The 18191-nt window shown below is 39.9% G+C and overlaps 1 protein-coding gene across 1 annotated transcript in view; it reads right to left on the bottom strand.

Annotated features, from left to right (window-relative positions):
- Positions 1-2988: 2988 nt before the first annotated feature.
- The window catches only part of SLC25A33 (solute carrier family 25 member 33), a 27982-nt gene continuing 12779 nt past the window's right edge, over positions 2989-18191 (bottom strand). The window contains exons 3-7 of the mRNA XM_007942600.2: positions 12272-12349; positions 9991-10091; positions 8149-8215; positions 4789-5069; positions 2989-3191 (exon numbers count right to left, since the gene is read on the bottom strand). Coding sequence (XP_007940791.2) covers positions 2989-3191; positions 4789-5069; positions 8149-8215; positions 9991-10091; positions 12272-12349 — 730 coding nt within the window. The remainder of the gene's footprint in view (positions 3192-4788; positions 5070-8148; positions 8216-9990; positions 10092-12271; positions 12350-18191) is intronic.

Below are 18191 nucleotides of genomic sequence, written 5' to 3'. Positions count from 1 at the left end.
AACCCAGGGGGGATTAGAGGCAGTGCTGGACACCAGCCTTGAAGTGGGTATCAAAGCAAAGACTTTCTCATCTGCTGTCGTGCTGCAGTCACCAGCCACCAGCACCCAAATAACCAGTGTTACTTCTTTCAGACATGTGGCACTGTGTTGAAGTATCATTCTCTTTCCAAGAACAATTTGGTGTCTGCACAATGTCCTACTCAGAGGAAGGATTCTATCTCCATGGACAAAGCATGCATGCCATTGTCATTTGCATTAGCTCAAGCTCACCTTCATCAGGGCTACTGCCTGTAGATTTGCAATCCTTCAGGAAATCGATGGTCCACTCCACAGGTTCCTCTGTTTCTTTAACAGGTAGCATAAGTCTCCTATAGGTCAGCTTACCACTTACCACCTGCATGACCTCAAGTAAATCATGTAAGTCCCTAACCAACCCCCACCCAGCTTCTTATTTGTAAAATGTGGGTGGCAATATTCCTGCCTCACAAAGTTATCAGAATTTAAAGGAGGAAAAAAAAATACCACCTTGCAAAAGTGTTTGGCACACACTGGACATGCAATGAGATTTTTAAGTCTTATTATATGACTTTAAGAATAATGAAATCCCTAGCGTAGTGCCTAAGGCACCTGACTGCTAACCAGAAGACTGGCGGTTCAAACCCACCAGCCACTCCTCGGAAGGAAGGTTAGGCAATCTACTTCCGTAGTGATATTGCCTCGGAAACCCAAGGAGGGGTCGCTGTAAGTCAGATCCAATTCGACGGCACATAACAAGCAGCTTGTGGAAAAGACAGAAACAAACGATGGGATTTTTCCATCAACAGCTCAAACTTATCCAACAAGCCTCTTAATAAGAGGGAGCTTTACTTTTCTGCTTGTTTTCTTTCTACTTTTGGTGCTGAAATTGAACTTTAATGCCCTGGTGTAGAAGCAAGCAGAGACCTAAATTATACTATGTATTATTTCTAAATAATCTTCACACACAGTGAGTAGTTGTTAGTTGCCGTCAAGTCAATTCCAACTCGTGGCGACCCCATGTGTTCAAGGTACAACACTCCACAGGGTTGTCAAGGCAGCCAGCCGCCTTTTGGAAGCAGATCACCAGGTCTGTCTTCCAGGGTGCCTTTTAGCTAGTGGTCAAGTGCTTACCCATTTGCACCACACCTACTTTTACCTTCATATAAGATAAAATCTTGAGGAAAAATTCATGTTTTAATTTGAATATTAAAAGAGAAGGATGTTGCTTTGCGCCATTATCCCAGAGTTAAAATTGAGTCTTGGCATCAAGATCATTTTACTATCATGCATTTTAGAAGCACTGAAGCTTGACTCATTCTGACTTCTCGGTAGTTGTTGTTGTTGTTGTTATGTGCCGTCGAGTCGGCCCTGACTCATAGTGACCCCTCCTTGGGTTTCCGAGGCAGTATCACTACGGAAGTAGGATTGCCCAACCTTCCTTCCGAGGAGTGGCTGGTGGGTTTGAACCGCCAGCTGTCTGGTTAGCAGGCAAGTGTCTTAGCCACTATGCTGAAGCCAATTATGCTAGAAGGCTCAAGAACCTTACTACTATAAAGGTGACCTAAATTAAACTCCAGTTTGAAAATATCCTTCTCTCATCCCTATCATTGTATCTGCAGTTAAATCTGCAACTACAATGTATCGTGTATTAGAATCAAGTATCTTTCAGATTGAAAACCTTAATGTACGCTATGTTCAAATTCCAGTGAGAAGCAGCAATGGAAGATTATTGATTTTACCTGCCTTTTTTACTTTTTTTTTAAATTCCTCATTAAATTTCCATTAAGACACAAGGGTAAAATTTTAGTAATTTCTCACTTCTGGGGTTTAAAAAATTTTTAATTGTACTTTGAACTGTTGTTGTTGTTTAGATGCCGTCAAGTCATCTCTGACTCACAGCAACCCCTATGTACAACAGAATGAAACAATGCCCGGGCCTGTGCCAGCACCATGATCCTTGCTATACCTGAGCCCATCGTTGTAGCCACTGTGTCAATCCATCTTGTTGAGGGCCTTTCCCTTTTTTGTTGACCCTCCAACTTTAAACTAGGCTTATATTTAAACACCACCAAGGACCTCTTGTCAGAATGTAAGTGAACTAGCCAGAGAGTGGGCAATCGATCCTGAGTTAAGCCCCTTTTCTCCAGTAGCAGAGACCCAAGAACAGTGGTACAGACCTCAGATGGAATATTAGTTGTCACAGTCTACATTCCCAGCCTACCTGGAGGCTGTGCCGTAACACACGTAGAAGGTGCTGGGGCTTACCTAGCCTTCAATTCTAGGAATAGATCCAGGAGCTATGTTAAGTGACAAACCATTCTTTACAACTCTTGCTTTGGTTCAAATAGAGGATAAGAAGATAACCTCAGGAAAATGTTTCTAGTTAAGAATATTTAGTGCCACAAAACTGTACTTAGTTTTTTCATCTCATCAGTCTGAAGGCTTAGGTTGTAACTGATATGCAGAATCTGAAATGTACAAAGGAGATAAATAACTTAGGAGTCTGTCATGGCCCACACAGTACTGCCAAAGTGTGACACTTACTACTTGGCCAGTGGTGTGAAGTACTAAAGTCAGATTGGAAAACAAGTCAGACTTTATAGTTTTTCTTGACATCTCTGCATGTAGCCTGAAATACTGAAGCCCTTAGCTGTATTTTACAATAGTGATCATAAAAGAGGACACAAATCCAATTTATACGTAAATTAAATAGCATGATTTAATTTAGTTGCTGCTTAATCCTGTATTCTCTTAAGTTAAAAAAAAAAAAAAAGTCATAATTAACTCTCAACGTTAATGAATTAGAACCTTCCAGAAAGCATGAATCCAAAAGGAAATGTCCAACAGGTGATAAGAGCCAGGATTTTTCTGACTTTTCCTGTTTCAGTCTCAAACATTCTAAACATCAATGGAAAAAAATTCTCTAGAGTTTTTCAGTTTTATTCTTCTACAGTACAATTTTCTGGCCTGTTACTGAGCACGGTCTTCTAACAGGTACACAATTAACTCATAGGTAGACAGCACAATGGCAGTATTTGGTATCTGCCTGATGAGCTGGGCAAAGAGTCCTCTGTAGAAGGCCAGGTAACCTTCCTCCCGAAACACCAAGCGTGCAGTCTGGATGAAGGACTTGTACTTGGTGCCTTCCTCACGCAGCCGTGTCCTTATGACTTCTGAAAGAGAGAAATACACTTTTTATGCAACACAGGGAAAGTCAAAAGCAGCTAGCATATAGCTTTGCCACACAGTCTGTCAAGGCACAGCTACATCCACTTGCCATCTCAGCTCTCCTTGGGCAGGGCAATCACATACATAAAGTTATAATGTAAAGTTAAGTTATTTTTACACCGTTTTCTAACTCTGGGAATTGGTCACTTTTGTGTATGTATATATATATATATATATATATATATACACACACACACACACACATACAGTACAAAATAACTTTCAAGGGATTTAAAACAGCTTCATTTGAATGGGGCTTAATTTAAGGCAGTTTATTGTTTTCTACTGCTAGTGCAACAGTTAAGTGTTCTGCTGTTAATTGCAAGGTTGGTGGTTTGAACCCCACTCATCAGCCCTGTAGAAGACCTGGCAACCTGATCCTGTAAAGATTACCAAACAAACCAAACCAAACTCACTGCCATCGAGTCGGATCCAACTCACAGCGACCCTTCCTTGGGTTACCGAGGTGGTATCACTAAAAAAGTAGATTGCCCAGTCTTCCTTCCAAAGAGTGGCTGGTGGGTTTGAACCACCAGCCTTCTGGTTAGCAGTCAAGTGCCTTGGGCACTATGCCACCAGAGCTCCTCCTATAAAGATTACAGCCTAGAAAACTCTTATGGGGCAGTTCTACTCCCACATGGGTTGGGCTATGAGCTCCAACTGACCTGATGGTACCTAACTCCTCATTAAGCAAATACCTAATTTCACTGAAGGTGTGATTTGTAAATATCTTCAGTAAGGCATTCTTTTCATGTACCCCCACTCTTTCTATTAGAATCTGGCTCCACGTGGCCCTGCTTCAGAACCACGCTGTTCTCAAGCTTTCACTGATGTGGCACTCCCTCACGTGGGCACGCACGGCACAGAGCTCACCAGCTCCTGTGCACTGTGCAGGCCTCAGTGGACATGTGCATCTGTCTCCATACTGTTAAGAGGCCTCACCAACCTCATCCCCGTCAGCCTAGCCCAGTGCCAGTGCGCATACAGGGGACTCAATGCCTGTCAGCGGAACTTGCCGACCACGTGCACTTGTCATAGCCAACAATGCTGCACAGGCTTTTGAAAACAAAATCTGTTTTTTCATGGCACCATAAACTAAACTCTATTTTCTTGTTTACTTTTAAGTAGGCCAATAGGATATCAGTTCTATAATTCTTAAAAAAGAAATTTACCCAAAGGAGCCGTCCTCTGCACTCTATTCAAAGAGTAGAAGCTGAGAGCTTTTTTATTTTTTTTTCTAGTTTGGTTCCTGTATCACTTAAAATCATGTATAAATCCAGATTTCTGGCTTTGAAAAAAAAAAAAAAAAACGCACAAGACATTTAGCAAGACAGGGTGCACATTTCTGTAGGGCAGCAGCTCTGGCCACGATCAGCTGGGGTCTCTCACACAATGCACTGTGTGTCCGTACAGGCAGTCCCTGTGTACTCTGACCTTCCCGGAAGGCATCTGCATCCCAACTTGTGCTACAGAGGCTTAGATACACTGACAACTGACACAGACCTGGCAGCTGTTTGCTCGGGAAGAAAAAGCATAACGTACCGTGTGGATAAGCAATACAGGAGGCACACCCCTTAGAAATAGCAGCAGCTGCCATAAGTCCAAAAAAACTTGTGGAATTTTTCTCAGTCCCATTTGTAGAAGAGGCTAATGGAGCTTCCTTCAGATACTTCTTTAAACTTTCATAAATAGCAAAACAGATGATAGTTTCTGAGATTCCAGCATAGGAGGCTGTTAATCCTCTATAGAAGCCACGAACGCCTTCCGTTTGGTAAACATAGCGAGCACACTGGAGTGTATTCATCTGCTTGGAGCCTCTCACTCTGCACAAGGAGACCAACGACAGACCTGTTAGAACACACACCAGCAGGATGGCCGCTGCACCCATCACACTAGGTGACCGTGAACATAAGGACGAGTTCTACACCAGGTGACCTCTGTCTTCCTGGCACAGTGGTCACACTCAGGCTTCCAGGTTGAGAAGAAGGAGGCAGGGTCACTTGGAAGGCCCACCAGATGTTATGTCTATCTGTATCAAGAATCATAGAAAATGTTCATAGCCATTGACCTAATTTTGGAAAGATGTTAAGCACAGAGGAACTAATAATCTAATTACCTAAATATAGGAGTAGTAAGTAAACTACTATGCATATACTAGATTTAAATGGTTATGAAGCCGGGAGGGAAATGCTCTAAGTGGAAAAGCAGGACAATTTCTATGTACAGAATAATCACAACTATGATACAAATATGCTTTAGGAGAATTCTGAAGGGATATCCACCTAAATGCTGACAGGGTGGGGAGTATATGGGTACTCTTGCTAATTTCTCTAGTCTCCAAATCGTATATTTTGAGACTGTTATTTCTTAATTTTATAATAAAATTGGGAGCTCTGGTAGCATAGTGGCTAAGACACTTGCCTGCTAACCAGACGGCTGGCGGTTCAAACCCACCAGCCACTCCTCGGAAGGAAGGTTGGGCAATCCTACTTCCGTAGTGATACTGCCTCGGAAACCCAAGGAGGGGTCGCTATGAGTTGGGGCCGACTCGATAGCACATAACAACAACAACAATAACAATAATAAAATTATAAATATTGCATAAATTATAAAATAACTAATAAACACCTTAAAACTAGGTGCTCCTACGCAAGGACTTAAAGTATTTATAACTGCCCGCTGCCAAGCAGAATGAATGACTTCAGGGGATGTCATTATGTTTATTCTGGTCACATGCCAAACAATCCTCCCACGAAGGTCCAGAGCAGGGCATCCTCACGCTTGTCAGCCTCAAACGAGTCTCCCTGCCTACCCGACAGTCTCTCCAGAAGCCTTTCTCCACACTTGAAGTAAAGGGACCTTTTGACCTTTCTAACACACATCCAGCCAGGTCATTTCCCAGCTTAGAATCCTCCAATGCAGGGTTTCTCTGCCTCAGCACTGCTGACACTTAGGGTCACACAGCTGTGGGGGCTGTGCCATGCATGGCAGGATGATTAGCAGTGATCGTTGGCCCCACCTCACTAGATGCCATCCCAGTTGTGACACCCAAAATTGTCTCCAGACATTGTTAGAAGTCCCCTGGGAGTAGACTCACTAACCCCCCCCCCACTCCCCCACCAATGAGAAGTAAAGCTCTAAAGGCTTTCCACCACCTTCAGAAGAAAGCCAAAGTCTAAACTCTAAACTCCTTCCCAAGGCCTTTAAAGATCTGCTCCCCACTCCTTTTTCCAGCCTTCTCCTTTCATTAACCCTCTCCTTCTCCAGTGCACACCGTGCCTGCGGTACACCCCACTGCGCTGCCTTCTTTCAGTTCCCCAGAATTCACCATGCTATCCTGCCTCAGGATTTTTCACATACAGTGCTCTCTGCCTAAATCACTCTTCCCTGCCACCCTAGCTCTTCTTTTTTCTTTTATTTTACTTTTCCTGCTGGGCCTATCTTTTATTAAGAAAATTTGTTTAATATTTTATTTTTGTTGTTGAGAACAACATAGTGGAACAGGTCAACAATTTCTACAAATACGGTTCAAGGACAATGCACATTCTTCAAGCTGTGCAACCATTCTCACCTTCTTTTTTTGAGCTGTTCCTCTCCCATTAACATAAACTCACTGCCCCTTAAGTTTACAATCTGATCTTTTGAGATGCCATTGTCCGTTTGATTCCATGTACATGGTTCTTAGAAGAGCCCAACGCCCAAGGCAGACATTCTTTACCAGTTAACTAGGGTTTGATTTTAAGAAGACTTCAGGGGATATTTTTGGTTTAAGGTTTAAAAGTTATCGCAGGGCAACAGTTTCAGGGGTTCATCCATCCCCACTGGCTCCAGAAATCTGATTCCAAGAAAATACGGAATTCTGTTCTGCATTTCCTACCTGCCTCTTTTATCAGGATTCTGCTATGGAATCTTTGATCAAAATGTTCAGTAATGGTAGCCACACACTATCCAGTCCTGGTCTCATGGCAAAGGGTACTGTTGTCCAGTTAGCCACACATTTCACTTTCTCCTCCTGACTCTCTTTCTTCCTCTGTTGTTCCAGGCAAATAAGGGACCAATTGATGTATCTTGAATGGCCATTTGTAAGTTTTAAGACCCCAGGCACTATGCATCAAAGTAGGAGGCAGGACAGAAGCACTGAACACATTATTAGGCCAGTTAACTGGTATGTCCCATGAAACCATGACCCTTAATCTCCAAACCAAGGAACTAAATCCCACCAGGTGTTTGGTTGTACATAAGCAGCTTCGGCAGCTACCCTTTGTTTTGCTGCTGTTGTGTTAAATATATCTACCACATAACTTTTGCCAATTCAACTTTTTGTAGGTGTAGAACTTACTGTCAGCACCCTGGCTATTCTTAACATGGAAGCATGGATGTCCTGGCCTCAGGAGGCTTCCCTAACCTCCTCCCTCTCTCCACCCTGCCTGGACTGTGTCAGGTGATCCTTCATGGTCCTACAGTACTCCAGGTCCCTTAGTACACCAGGCTACTGTCACTCTCTTTACTTTCTGTAGCCTTGCTGTATTGTAGCTCCTGGAAGACAAGGGCTATGTCTTATTCCCTGCTAGTTCCCTATGACCAGTGCACAGGAAGCATGCAACCAATATTTAGTGTTGAAGGACATGCTAGCAGAGCCCACTAGAACCAAGTATTAAAATGCCTAGAGCACGGTCATTCCTAAACGGAATTAACTGTTGGCCCTTGTTTCCTAGCCAGGGTTGGCAGCACAAATCTCAAAACAAAAGGAGTTTCTACCTACATTGATATTAAAAATAAAACAAGGACAAGGATAGCTAAGGACTACACTTGCCTCACTCCAAAGCTGGAACTGGGGGAAGACATATCCCCAAGAATTCTTCCTATATCAAGGAGTATGCATAGGATCAATTAACAGCTTACCTCCGTTCTAGCTGCATCCGAGTTTTAACCATCCATATAGGATTCATTAAGGAATTTGTGACAAAAGCTGAAAGAAAAAAGCCAGAAAAAGTCATCACTGATCTTGGTTGTGCTTATTAAAGATGTCTGTATCACATGATAAACTTTGAAATCAGGATTTCAATGGCTTAGGAAAATGGATAGCAGGAAGCAGTTTCAATCTATACTTGAGGTAGAAGCTATACTTTCTAAAATGCAATGCCTATTGCTATGCTGGGTCTACAAGCAATCTCTTTCCAACTTTCTAGAGCCCCGACACATCTTCCCAACCTCCAGGTGGTGCTGTTGGTATTTCCATTCATGTGCCTGCTGTGGTAACTATGACACAATTCTAAAACTTAATTTACAAACTTCAGGTCCAGAACTAATTTGTTTTTAGAAACTTGCTAATCCATAAGGTTATTCTATATCTAACTCAGAGGAGAAGGAACTAAATCTCTGTTTACCGGAATGCAACTTAGAAATGCAATACATGAATAATAATTGTAAAAAACTGAATTTGTAAGGCTTTGCTTATTGGCACTATTCTTTTGTTGTTGTCAAAGTAAGCCTTCTTCATATTCACACTGCTAGTCATTCCAAACCAACCAAGAAGCAGTAATGCTGTGATACTGGTGGGCCTCTTCCCTAATACCACATGCCCTCCAGAGAAAGGAGATTCATCAGATACTAGGAAAATAAGGTTTAAAAACTCCCTCCAGGGCTACTTTATTTACCAAGGATTCTTGTAAGTTATTTCTGCAAAAGTTACACCTGATTAACATCTTTTAGCTATGGCTAACTCACTATTCCGCCAGCCACTCCGGGAAAGGAAGACTGGGTAATCTACTTCAGTGAAGATTTACTGCCTTGGAAACCCAAAGGGGGTCAACTATGAGACAGAGTTGACTTGATGGCAGTGAGTTTAGTTTTTTTGTGTAACTCACTATTGGCCTATTAAGTGAAGGATATATGAAGATCGACTACTGAAGCTGGATTTCCTCCATATTATGGAGAAATGCCTGTCTTGTGTGAAGCAGCTTTCGTTAACATTAGTTTCTAGTTCAGGGTCAGACGTTATTGTCTATAAGCACTAGGGTCGCTAATGCTTTCATTTGGAGTAACAGAGGCAGATAAAACAGGAGGACACCTGTTACAGGCTGGCATAAAATGCCGATTAAAGTTCTCTAAAATGTCTTCTCTATTTAAACAGACCAAAAGTATATATAAAAAGATATATACAGCTTTCTCCCTAGAAATCTATTTATTAATTTTTTTTTTTTTTGCCAAGAACTTCACGGAAAAAAATATCTTAATGAAATGACACTATCAAAAGAGAAGAGAAGCTACCTGATCCGTTGCTGACCCTACTGCAAAGCTCAATGACAAGCCTTGGCTAATCCCCTTTATGGAATATTCAACTGTTAAGGTCAGAAGTGCCAGTTGTGTGTAGGATAAGCTGGACACCATGGAGTTATGAAAAAAGCAGCTCTGACTTTAGAAAATAACTTAATGGGGAAACAGAATAAAAAATATTAATATTCCTTTAAACTTAACACCAACAAGGAGCATGCATAAAAAGATGTAAATTTTTAGGGAGAATAAAAAGCTTTAGTGGTCAAAGAAATTGGAACCAAGCTACAAACTTGAATATGAACTCAAATGCTCATATTCTATCAGGTCTAACATAAAGCTTTAGAAAAATAATTTTAGGTGCAAAAAAAGCAGGGAGCTAATTTCTAATGCCTGGAAAAAGCTGCGTGGCACAACACAGGCTTTAAGGAAAGTGAGACACTCTTATCTCCACTCACTGGGGTAACATACCTGCAGAGCCAGCTGAGAAAATATGCACAATATTGCTATTAGGCACGAAAATGCCATTAAATTGCTCTTTGGCTTTGGAGTAACATGCAAAGTACACAGCCCTGTTAGAACAAAGAGAGAGTGCTATAAGAAACTGTTACCACACCAGAGAACATACACACGGTAGGCACACACACAGTTACATATATCGTTCTGCAACATCTGAGAAACCATACAGGAAAGAAGTTGATACTGTAACCAAAATCTCCTAGTATCTTTGCTAACACCAAAACCTGTTAGTCACCCTTCCCGAAGGCTCTTGCCACTCCAGAAATTATAAAATAATCAGGGAATATGATATTAAAACACATACAAAGTCCATTACATTCTTCATTCTGGATTAACTCTCCCGATAAAAGTTAATCCTTTAGGCACCAACACATACTATAACTTTTGAAATTTGTATTATCTAAAAAATACACCATACTTGTCCTGCCTTACACCAAAATGAATATGTCAAACATCATTTGAACTTTTTGATGACTCCGAATCACATAGGCACAGCCACCACACGTTTTCATAAACAGCTCCTGCTTGCCCCTCAACTGAAGATGCTCCCAGCCTCCAGAAGCTGACGCCTGCAAGTGGGGACTGAACTGCACCATCTCCACCCCTCAACATCCCCCCCTCCAAACGCACAATTTTCTCTTCTCTTTCTTTCTGACTGCTCTTTTCCCCGTCTGTCTTCTCTCCTTTTGGGGTTGGGGAGTAAGTGCTGGTTTGAAATTTCTATGCTGGTCAATGGATCAAGCATAAATATTTTTCAAATTAGGATCTTGACTATTTATTACTGCGGTATTCTAAAATCTTTTTTTCCCCTAGGTCCCAACTGTTTTAAATGAATGAAGTAGTCAGGAAACTACTGAAGGCAACAGGTACGACCACAGCACTGCTCACATGTAGAGAAGACACATGTTTTATTTACCATATCATATGCAGTATGTTTGCTAAACCCCATGATATATCCCAGACTAGTATTTTCTATTTTTAAATAGACTGTGCACAGATGCTACAAAATTCTAAAGGAACAAAAGGGTTAAATAGGAGCCTGCATTTTTACAACATCCCCAGGTGATTTGTACACAGATTGGGGCACTGATCTGGAGTAATTCTAGAGGCTTTAGTCTTCACACTTCATTATAAAACAGTATTCTCACTTTTGTTATAAGGCTTAATTCTCTTTAAAGTCTATTTGACTATTATATAAAGGTATGAATATAGGTGGATACATATCTGCATATATATATATAGAACCCACCCCAACCACCCAGCTTCCCACAGCTTCTCTCCGTCTCCCTCCCTCTCCCCTTCCCTCTCTCTCTCTCTCTCTCTCTCTCTCACACACACACACCCAGTCTCACTCACATTTTCACTTTAAATCCACACATATTTATCCCCTATTATCAACACTGTCCTGTGGAATTTTCTAAGAAGATGGAAATGTTCTCTATCTATGCTATTCAATGCGAGCTCTGGTGGCATAGTGCCTAAGGCATTTGACTGCAAACCAGAAGGCTGGGCAATCTACTTCTGTAGTGATACCGCCTGGGAAACCCAAGGAGGGGTCACTATGAGTCAGACCCTACTCCACAGCAGTGCATTTTTTTTTTTTTTTAAATGCTATTCAATACAGTAGCCACTAGGATAATGTGTAACTAAAATGTAGCTAGTGAAACTGATTTTCAATTTTGTTTAATTTAAATTTTAAAAGCTCCATTTGGCCAGTGGCTATGGTGACAGACAGTATAACTCTATATATTCTAACAAGCTTTGAAGAGAATTAAGCCTTGTAACAAAAATGAGAATGTTTTATCTAAGGTAAAGCTTAGACGCTTTTCAAATTCCTCTAGATTAAGGTGTCAATGAGCATAATGAATCACCAGGAGGCTGGTTAAAATGAAGATTCCTACGCTGGCCTCAGATGTGGCCTGAGGCTGCATTTCTAACAAGCTCCCAGGTAATAACCAATGCTGCTGCCTACAGACCAGACTCTAAGCAGCAAAGCTTAGCGTCCCACTGACGATAGATTAATTTTTATAGTTAAAAATAATCAGCATCTCTTTGACATGCACACTGTAAGACACACATACAGACATCGCTGACTGTTTCTGTATGTTGGCTGTGTTTAGGCAAACCCAACCCAGAAAAAGAAACTGACTGGTGAGCAGTATCACCCTCAATAAGAAAGGACTCAGCATCATAGAGAATGCAGAGTAAGTTAGCTGGAAAGTGTAATGCTTACCTTGATGGTGCAACTCCAACCAAATTTGGACCCAAGCCTCTAAAAAGTGACTTTGGTCCCTCCTTCTCCAAGATTGACCTGAATAACAAGAAAAGATGAAGTTTTTAAAACCCCTTAGGCAAAGCCTATGGAAACTGAAGCATCACCTTTCACAATAGCTCCTTAATAGGTTAATATGTACTTGAGACCCGAGACGCTTGTCTGTCTGTAATGCAGTGAAACTTATGAGAGGCGGAACTCATAGGACTGCCTTGTTTTTCCAGGTCTCACAGGTTTTCCACCTTTGACAAGATATAGTCTTTACTACTTTTCTATCACTCAGTCTTTGAGTTTTCCTTTTCTAACAGGTTTCCACCTTACACAGGTACTAGCTTCTGCAGGTTGTGCATAGTACAATACAGAATCAAAGGCTGTATAATACTAGTTTCAATAATACAGTGAAAACATGTGCTCCAAAACGTCAGCTGGACATGCTTTCAGGAAGCCTTTCCCCTGCTCACACAGAACACCATCTGCAGGGTTTGGGCCACACCCTGAAATTCCATTAAGTATGAGGATCTGGCAGAGGGTCCAATACAAGGAATAATGTCCTCATTATAACAAGATTCACTGTGAAACAGGTTCAGAGATTCCTTTGGACAGTATTTATTTTCAATTTATTCCTGATTTATAATTCTCATAGTGCCTAAGGCACTTGAATGCTAACCAGAAGGCTGGTGGTTCAAACCTACTAGCCACTCCTCAGAAGGAAGGTTGGGCAATCTACTTTCGTAGTGATACCACCTCGGAAACCCAAGGAGGGGTCGCTATGAGTCAGGTCCAACTTGAGGGCACATAACAACAACAACAATAGTAGAGCCCTAAGCACGGATATTAAGAATAGAAATACCAGAAGCTTTTAATAATTTTCATGCACTGGAATTCCTAGTATTTAAAGTAAAAGCCTAGCATCTCAAATCCAAAGATCATACTGTGACCTTTTTTTCAATGTTAAATATGTTTTTATTTTGGTTAAAAGTGACTCAAAAAATCCTAAGTGGATTATACAGAACATTCTTTAGAGGCATTTTTCCAACCCAGTGTAGTGATTCAAGTTAGTTTCATTTATTCTTTTCAATGGCTCAGTTTTCATGGAATCCAACAGAATTTAAATTCATAAATTGCTGTCTTCTTTAATTTACTCTCCTTTTCTGAGGAGTGTTCTCTACTTGGTTACTAGCATCTCCAATGTGATAGCATTCGAAATTGATCTAGCTCACAAATTATCATAGCCTAGTACTGTTTAACCATCATTAAGATGTTGCTGTTAAGATAAAAAGCTCTTTTTCATTTTATGGAAAATGTGTCCCTTTAATGATAACAGTAAAATGGATCATGCCTATTCTGTTTCTACTGATATCCACTTTTCCTATGGAGAAGTTTCCAAAACCAAGTTGAAATTTTTGGTGCAAAAGAGGTTAAGCTGATGTTTTGGTCCATGACATACTGGATGGTGTGAAAGTTTTGTCCATTTATAGTTTTGTTTTCCATTCTTTCTTTCCTCAGATAACTTTTAATGTCCTAGATTCCCTGAATATACAAACATACTTTAAATCTTAGCTTCTTTTCTGATTTCTGGATGTTTACAGAATATTCAATTGCTTGAAAGAAAGAATATTTATACTGATAAAAGCTTTACTAAAATGTAGCAGGCCGGCAATTAGGTAAGAAGAAATAAAATTTATCTAGACTGAAAAGTAAAATGGTCTCTATTTGCAGACAATATGATCTCGCACAGAGAAAACACTAAGGAATCCGCTAAAAGTTATGACTAATAAATGAGTTCAGCAACATTGTAAGATATAAGAGCTGCACACAAAAATCAATTGTACTTCTACATGCTAGCAATGGTCGTGGACCAGAAGACTTAATATTGATAGTTATGATGGCAATACTCCCTAAATTGATCTACAGATGCAAAACAATCCTTATTAAAATCTCAGCTGCTCTTTTTGCAGAAATTAACAAGCTGACCCCAAAATTCACATGAAAATGCAAGGACCCAGAATAACCAGAACAACCCTGAAAAGGAACAAAGTTGGAACACCTACATGTTTTGAGTTCAAAACTTCCTCCAATGCCCCAATAATCAAGACAGTGTTGTGCTGACATAAAGACAGGCACACAGATCAATGGAATGGAATTCAGAGTCCAGAAATAAACTCTAACATTTATGGTCAATTGATTATAGACAAGGGTGCCAAGACAACGTAGTGGTGGAAAGAATAGACTTTCCAACCAACGACGCCAGGGCGACTGGATATAGTAAAGGTGGAAACTGGAACCTCGTATTTCTGTACCTCGCATACAAAAATTAACTCAAAATGGATCATAGACCTAAATATAAAACCTGAAACTGTAAAACTCTTAGAAGAAAACATAAAAGCAAATCATCATGGCCTTGGATTAGATGATGGTTCTTAGACATGACAGGAAAAGCAAATGTGATGAAATTTTACAAAAGCCACATTGGATTTCATCAAACTTAAATATTTCCGTGCTTTAAAGGACACCACCAAGAAAGAATGGGAGGAAATACTTGCAAGTCACAAGTTTGATAAGGGACTTATATTCAGAACATATAAAAACTCTTACAACTCAACAAGAAGATGACAAGCTAATTAAAAAATGGGCGTAGGATTTGAATAGACATTTCTCCAAAGATATATAAATGGACAATAAGCACATAAAAAGATGTTCAATATCCTAAGTGATTAGGGAAATGTAAATCCCACTACAATGAGATGCCACTTAAAACCTACCTCTAGGATGACTATAATAAAACATATAGACAACAAATGTTCTTGAGGATGTGGAAATTAGAATTCTCAGTTGGCTGATGGAAATGCAAAATGGTGCAGTGCTTTGGAAAATAGTTTGGCAGTTCCTCATTTAAACACCTATAACCCAGCTCTGGTAGCATAGTGCCTAAGGCACTTCACTGCTAACCAGAAGGCTGGTGGTTCAAACCCACCAGCCACTCCTCGGAAGGAAGTTTGGGCAATCTACTTCCGTAGTGATACTGCCTTGGAAACCCAAGGAGGGGTTGCTATGAGTTGGGGCCGACTTGATGGCAAATAACAACAACCCAGCAATTCCACTTCTAGATATAAAGCTCACCGCTGTCAAGTCGATTCACCTCATAGTGACCCTCCTTGGGTTTCTGAGGGGGTAGTTCTACAAAAGTAGATCGCCCAATCTTCCTTCTAAGGAGTGGCTGGTAGGTTTGAACTGCCAAACTTCTGGTTAGCAGTCAAATGCCTTAGGCACTATGCCACCAGAGCTCCCTCTTCTAGGTATATACCCAAGAAAAATGAAACCATAGATCCACATGAATACTGGTACATAAATGTTCTAGCAACACTATTCACAACAGCCATAAAATGGAAACAACCCAAATGTCTATCAACTGACAAATGGATAAGAAAATGTGCTGCAGGTAGTCCCCGACTTACAACATATTCAAATTATGATGAACCACACCTAATGACCACCCCTATCTTTGGGGTACATTTTATCGTTAGTAATATGTACTACAAACAATGTTACAACACATCATCTGTTGATGTTATCATTCTCATGCCAACCCCTAAAGATAAATAAAGATTGGACTTATAAAGATACTGATAGTAAAAGTCAACAATAATGGGGGGGGGAGAGAAAAATGAAGTAGTGGGCTTACGAAGTTGAATGGAACCCCCTTGTAAGTCAGAAACTACCTGAATATACATACAAAGGAATTATATTTGGCCATAGAGAGAAGTGAAGTTCTGATATATGCCTTGACATAAATGAACTTTGAAAACATAATGCCAAGTGAAAGATGACAGTCACCAAGGACCACATATTACATGATTATTATTATTATTTTTTATTATTATTGTGATTTGGGTGAAGATTTACAGAGCAAATTCACTTTCCATACAGCAGTTTACATATACTTTGTCTCATGACATTGACCATACATGATTATTTTTATACTATGTTCAGAACAGACAAATCTATGAAGGCAGACAGGAGATTAATGGTTGCCAGAGGTGGGGAGGGAGGATGGGGACTGACTGCCACTGGGTAAAAGGTCTCTTTTGGAAAGGGTGAAAATGTTCTAAAGTTGGATTGTGGTGCCCAGCCCTGTGAATATACTAAAAACCACTGAATTATGGGTACATTGTATGGTATATGAATAACATCTTAATAAAACTGATAAAGAATAAAGGTACAGCAAGAAGGAAAGAAATCACTGAAAAAAATCTAGAAAGCAGGAAGGAGAAAGACTGGCAAGAACAAAGTTTTAAAACAAAATTTAGTTCTTATGCTAAATTCATCACATTGGCTAACTGATAAGACTTGAATATGGCTGGAAGATTTAAAGAGTAGAAAGTAGTATATCAATATTAAATTTCTTGAATTTGAAAACAGTATTGTGGCTTCAAGAGAATATTCCTGTCCTAAGGAAATAAATCCTGAAGTATTTAGGAGCAAAGGGGCATGATGCATGTACCCTATTCTCAAATGGTTCAGGAAAAAATATGTACATAAACAGAGCACTAGTGAAAACACAAATGTGGCAAACTATTCAAAGCTCGTGAATCTAGATAAAGGGTATAAACAAGCTATTGGTACTATTCTTGTATTTGATTTCAAAATAAATTATTCTTTTAAAAAAAGCTGATAGTAGGCAATAAAAATACTGAGCTCATTATTTTCGCTCACAAAATCATGGAAGGCAGGCAAGGGTTGGTTGAGATGAACACTGTTAACATAACATGCCAAAAGGAAATTCAGTGAGTTTCAGTGAATTTTCACAGTGGGCCAAAATGAAGCCAATGCCCCTTAATAGAAGCAAGAGAATTTCATGTTTTCCATTTTGCATAATTTACTATTTTTCTCAAATTAGTATTATGTTAGTAAAAGCTGAACTTGAACAAAAACTTTTCTCAAATCACATCCTGAGGAAACCTATACATTATATTACATAATAAATATTTTCTAATGTCAGGCACATTTAACATTTCTTTTTAAATGTTTTAACTGTGGTCACCGTTAATGTACTATGGCCGTACATTGTGCAGCCCAGGAGCCATTTAACAAATGAGGGACTCTCTGGCTCCAGGAGGCTCGAAGCCGCTCATCCATAATGCAGCAGGGAACTCATGTCCTCAAGTGACTCAGGCCTTTTAAGAACTGCAGAGAGACTGTCCTCACAGTTAGCATATTAACAGTGGGCAAGAAGTCAAGTCTCTGTTACATAACCCAAACTTCCAACCTCACTGGGTGTTTATAAAACATTTCTGGAACAATCAAGTGTACTATAAATGGTGTACTTCAGCTTCAAAATAAAGCATGTAAGGACGAGACAAATTTCCCACAGTCATGCAAACCTTCATTTAGGAAAGAAACGCAGGAAAGGACTTTGGTCTTGTTTGGAGCACTTCATTCTCATCAGTAGTTTTAGGTATCATAATATACATATCACAGACAAGTCCATGCCAAATATCTCATCTGAACATGTCAGTTTTTAAAAAACAGAGAAGAGCTCACTGATGCTACTTCTGAGATCAAAAATTTCAAATACCCACTGGTATGCATATATTTCAACCCTCCAATGGTTAGTCTAACTCTAGAAACCTTTAGTATAAAAAAGTAATTTAAAAAAGGTACTCAAATAAAAATAAGGTACCTGAGCAGTTTAAAGAATAGAAACCCTAAAGAAAAACAAACAAACAAACAGTAAGTTAGAAAATGTTTTTTAAAAGCAGATACCAGAAATAAATTGACATATTATTACCTACTGGTAAGTTTAATAGCAAGAGCCTGAATGTGTTAAAATTGGGTCTTTCTTCTTTTTAAGTAACTACATTCAAAATTGTTGTTATGTGCC

The sequence above is a fragment of the Orycteropus afer genome, unplaced genomic scaffold (assembly GCF_000298275.1).
Source record: "Orycteropus afer afer isolate SDZICR_OR568_19922 unplaced genomic scaffold, OryAfe1.0 scaffold00094, whole genome shotgun sequence".
Classification (NCBI taxonomy): Eukaryota; Metazoa; Chordata; class Mammalia; order Tubulidentata; family Orycteropodidae; genus Orycteropus; species Orycteropus afer.
Note: the sequence above shows the minus strand (reverse complement) of the source record. Positions and strands in the feature narration are given on the sequence as shown.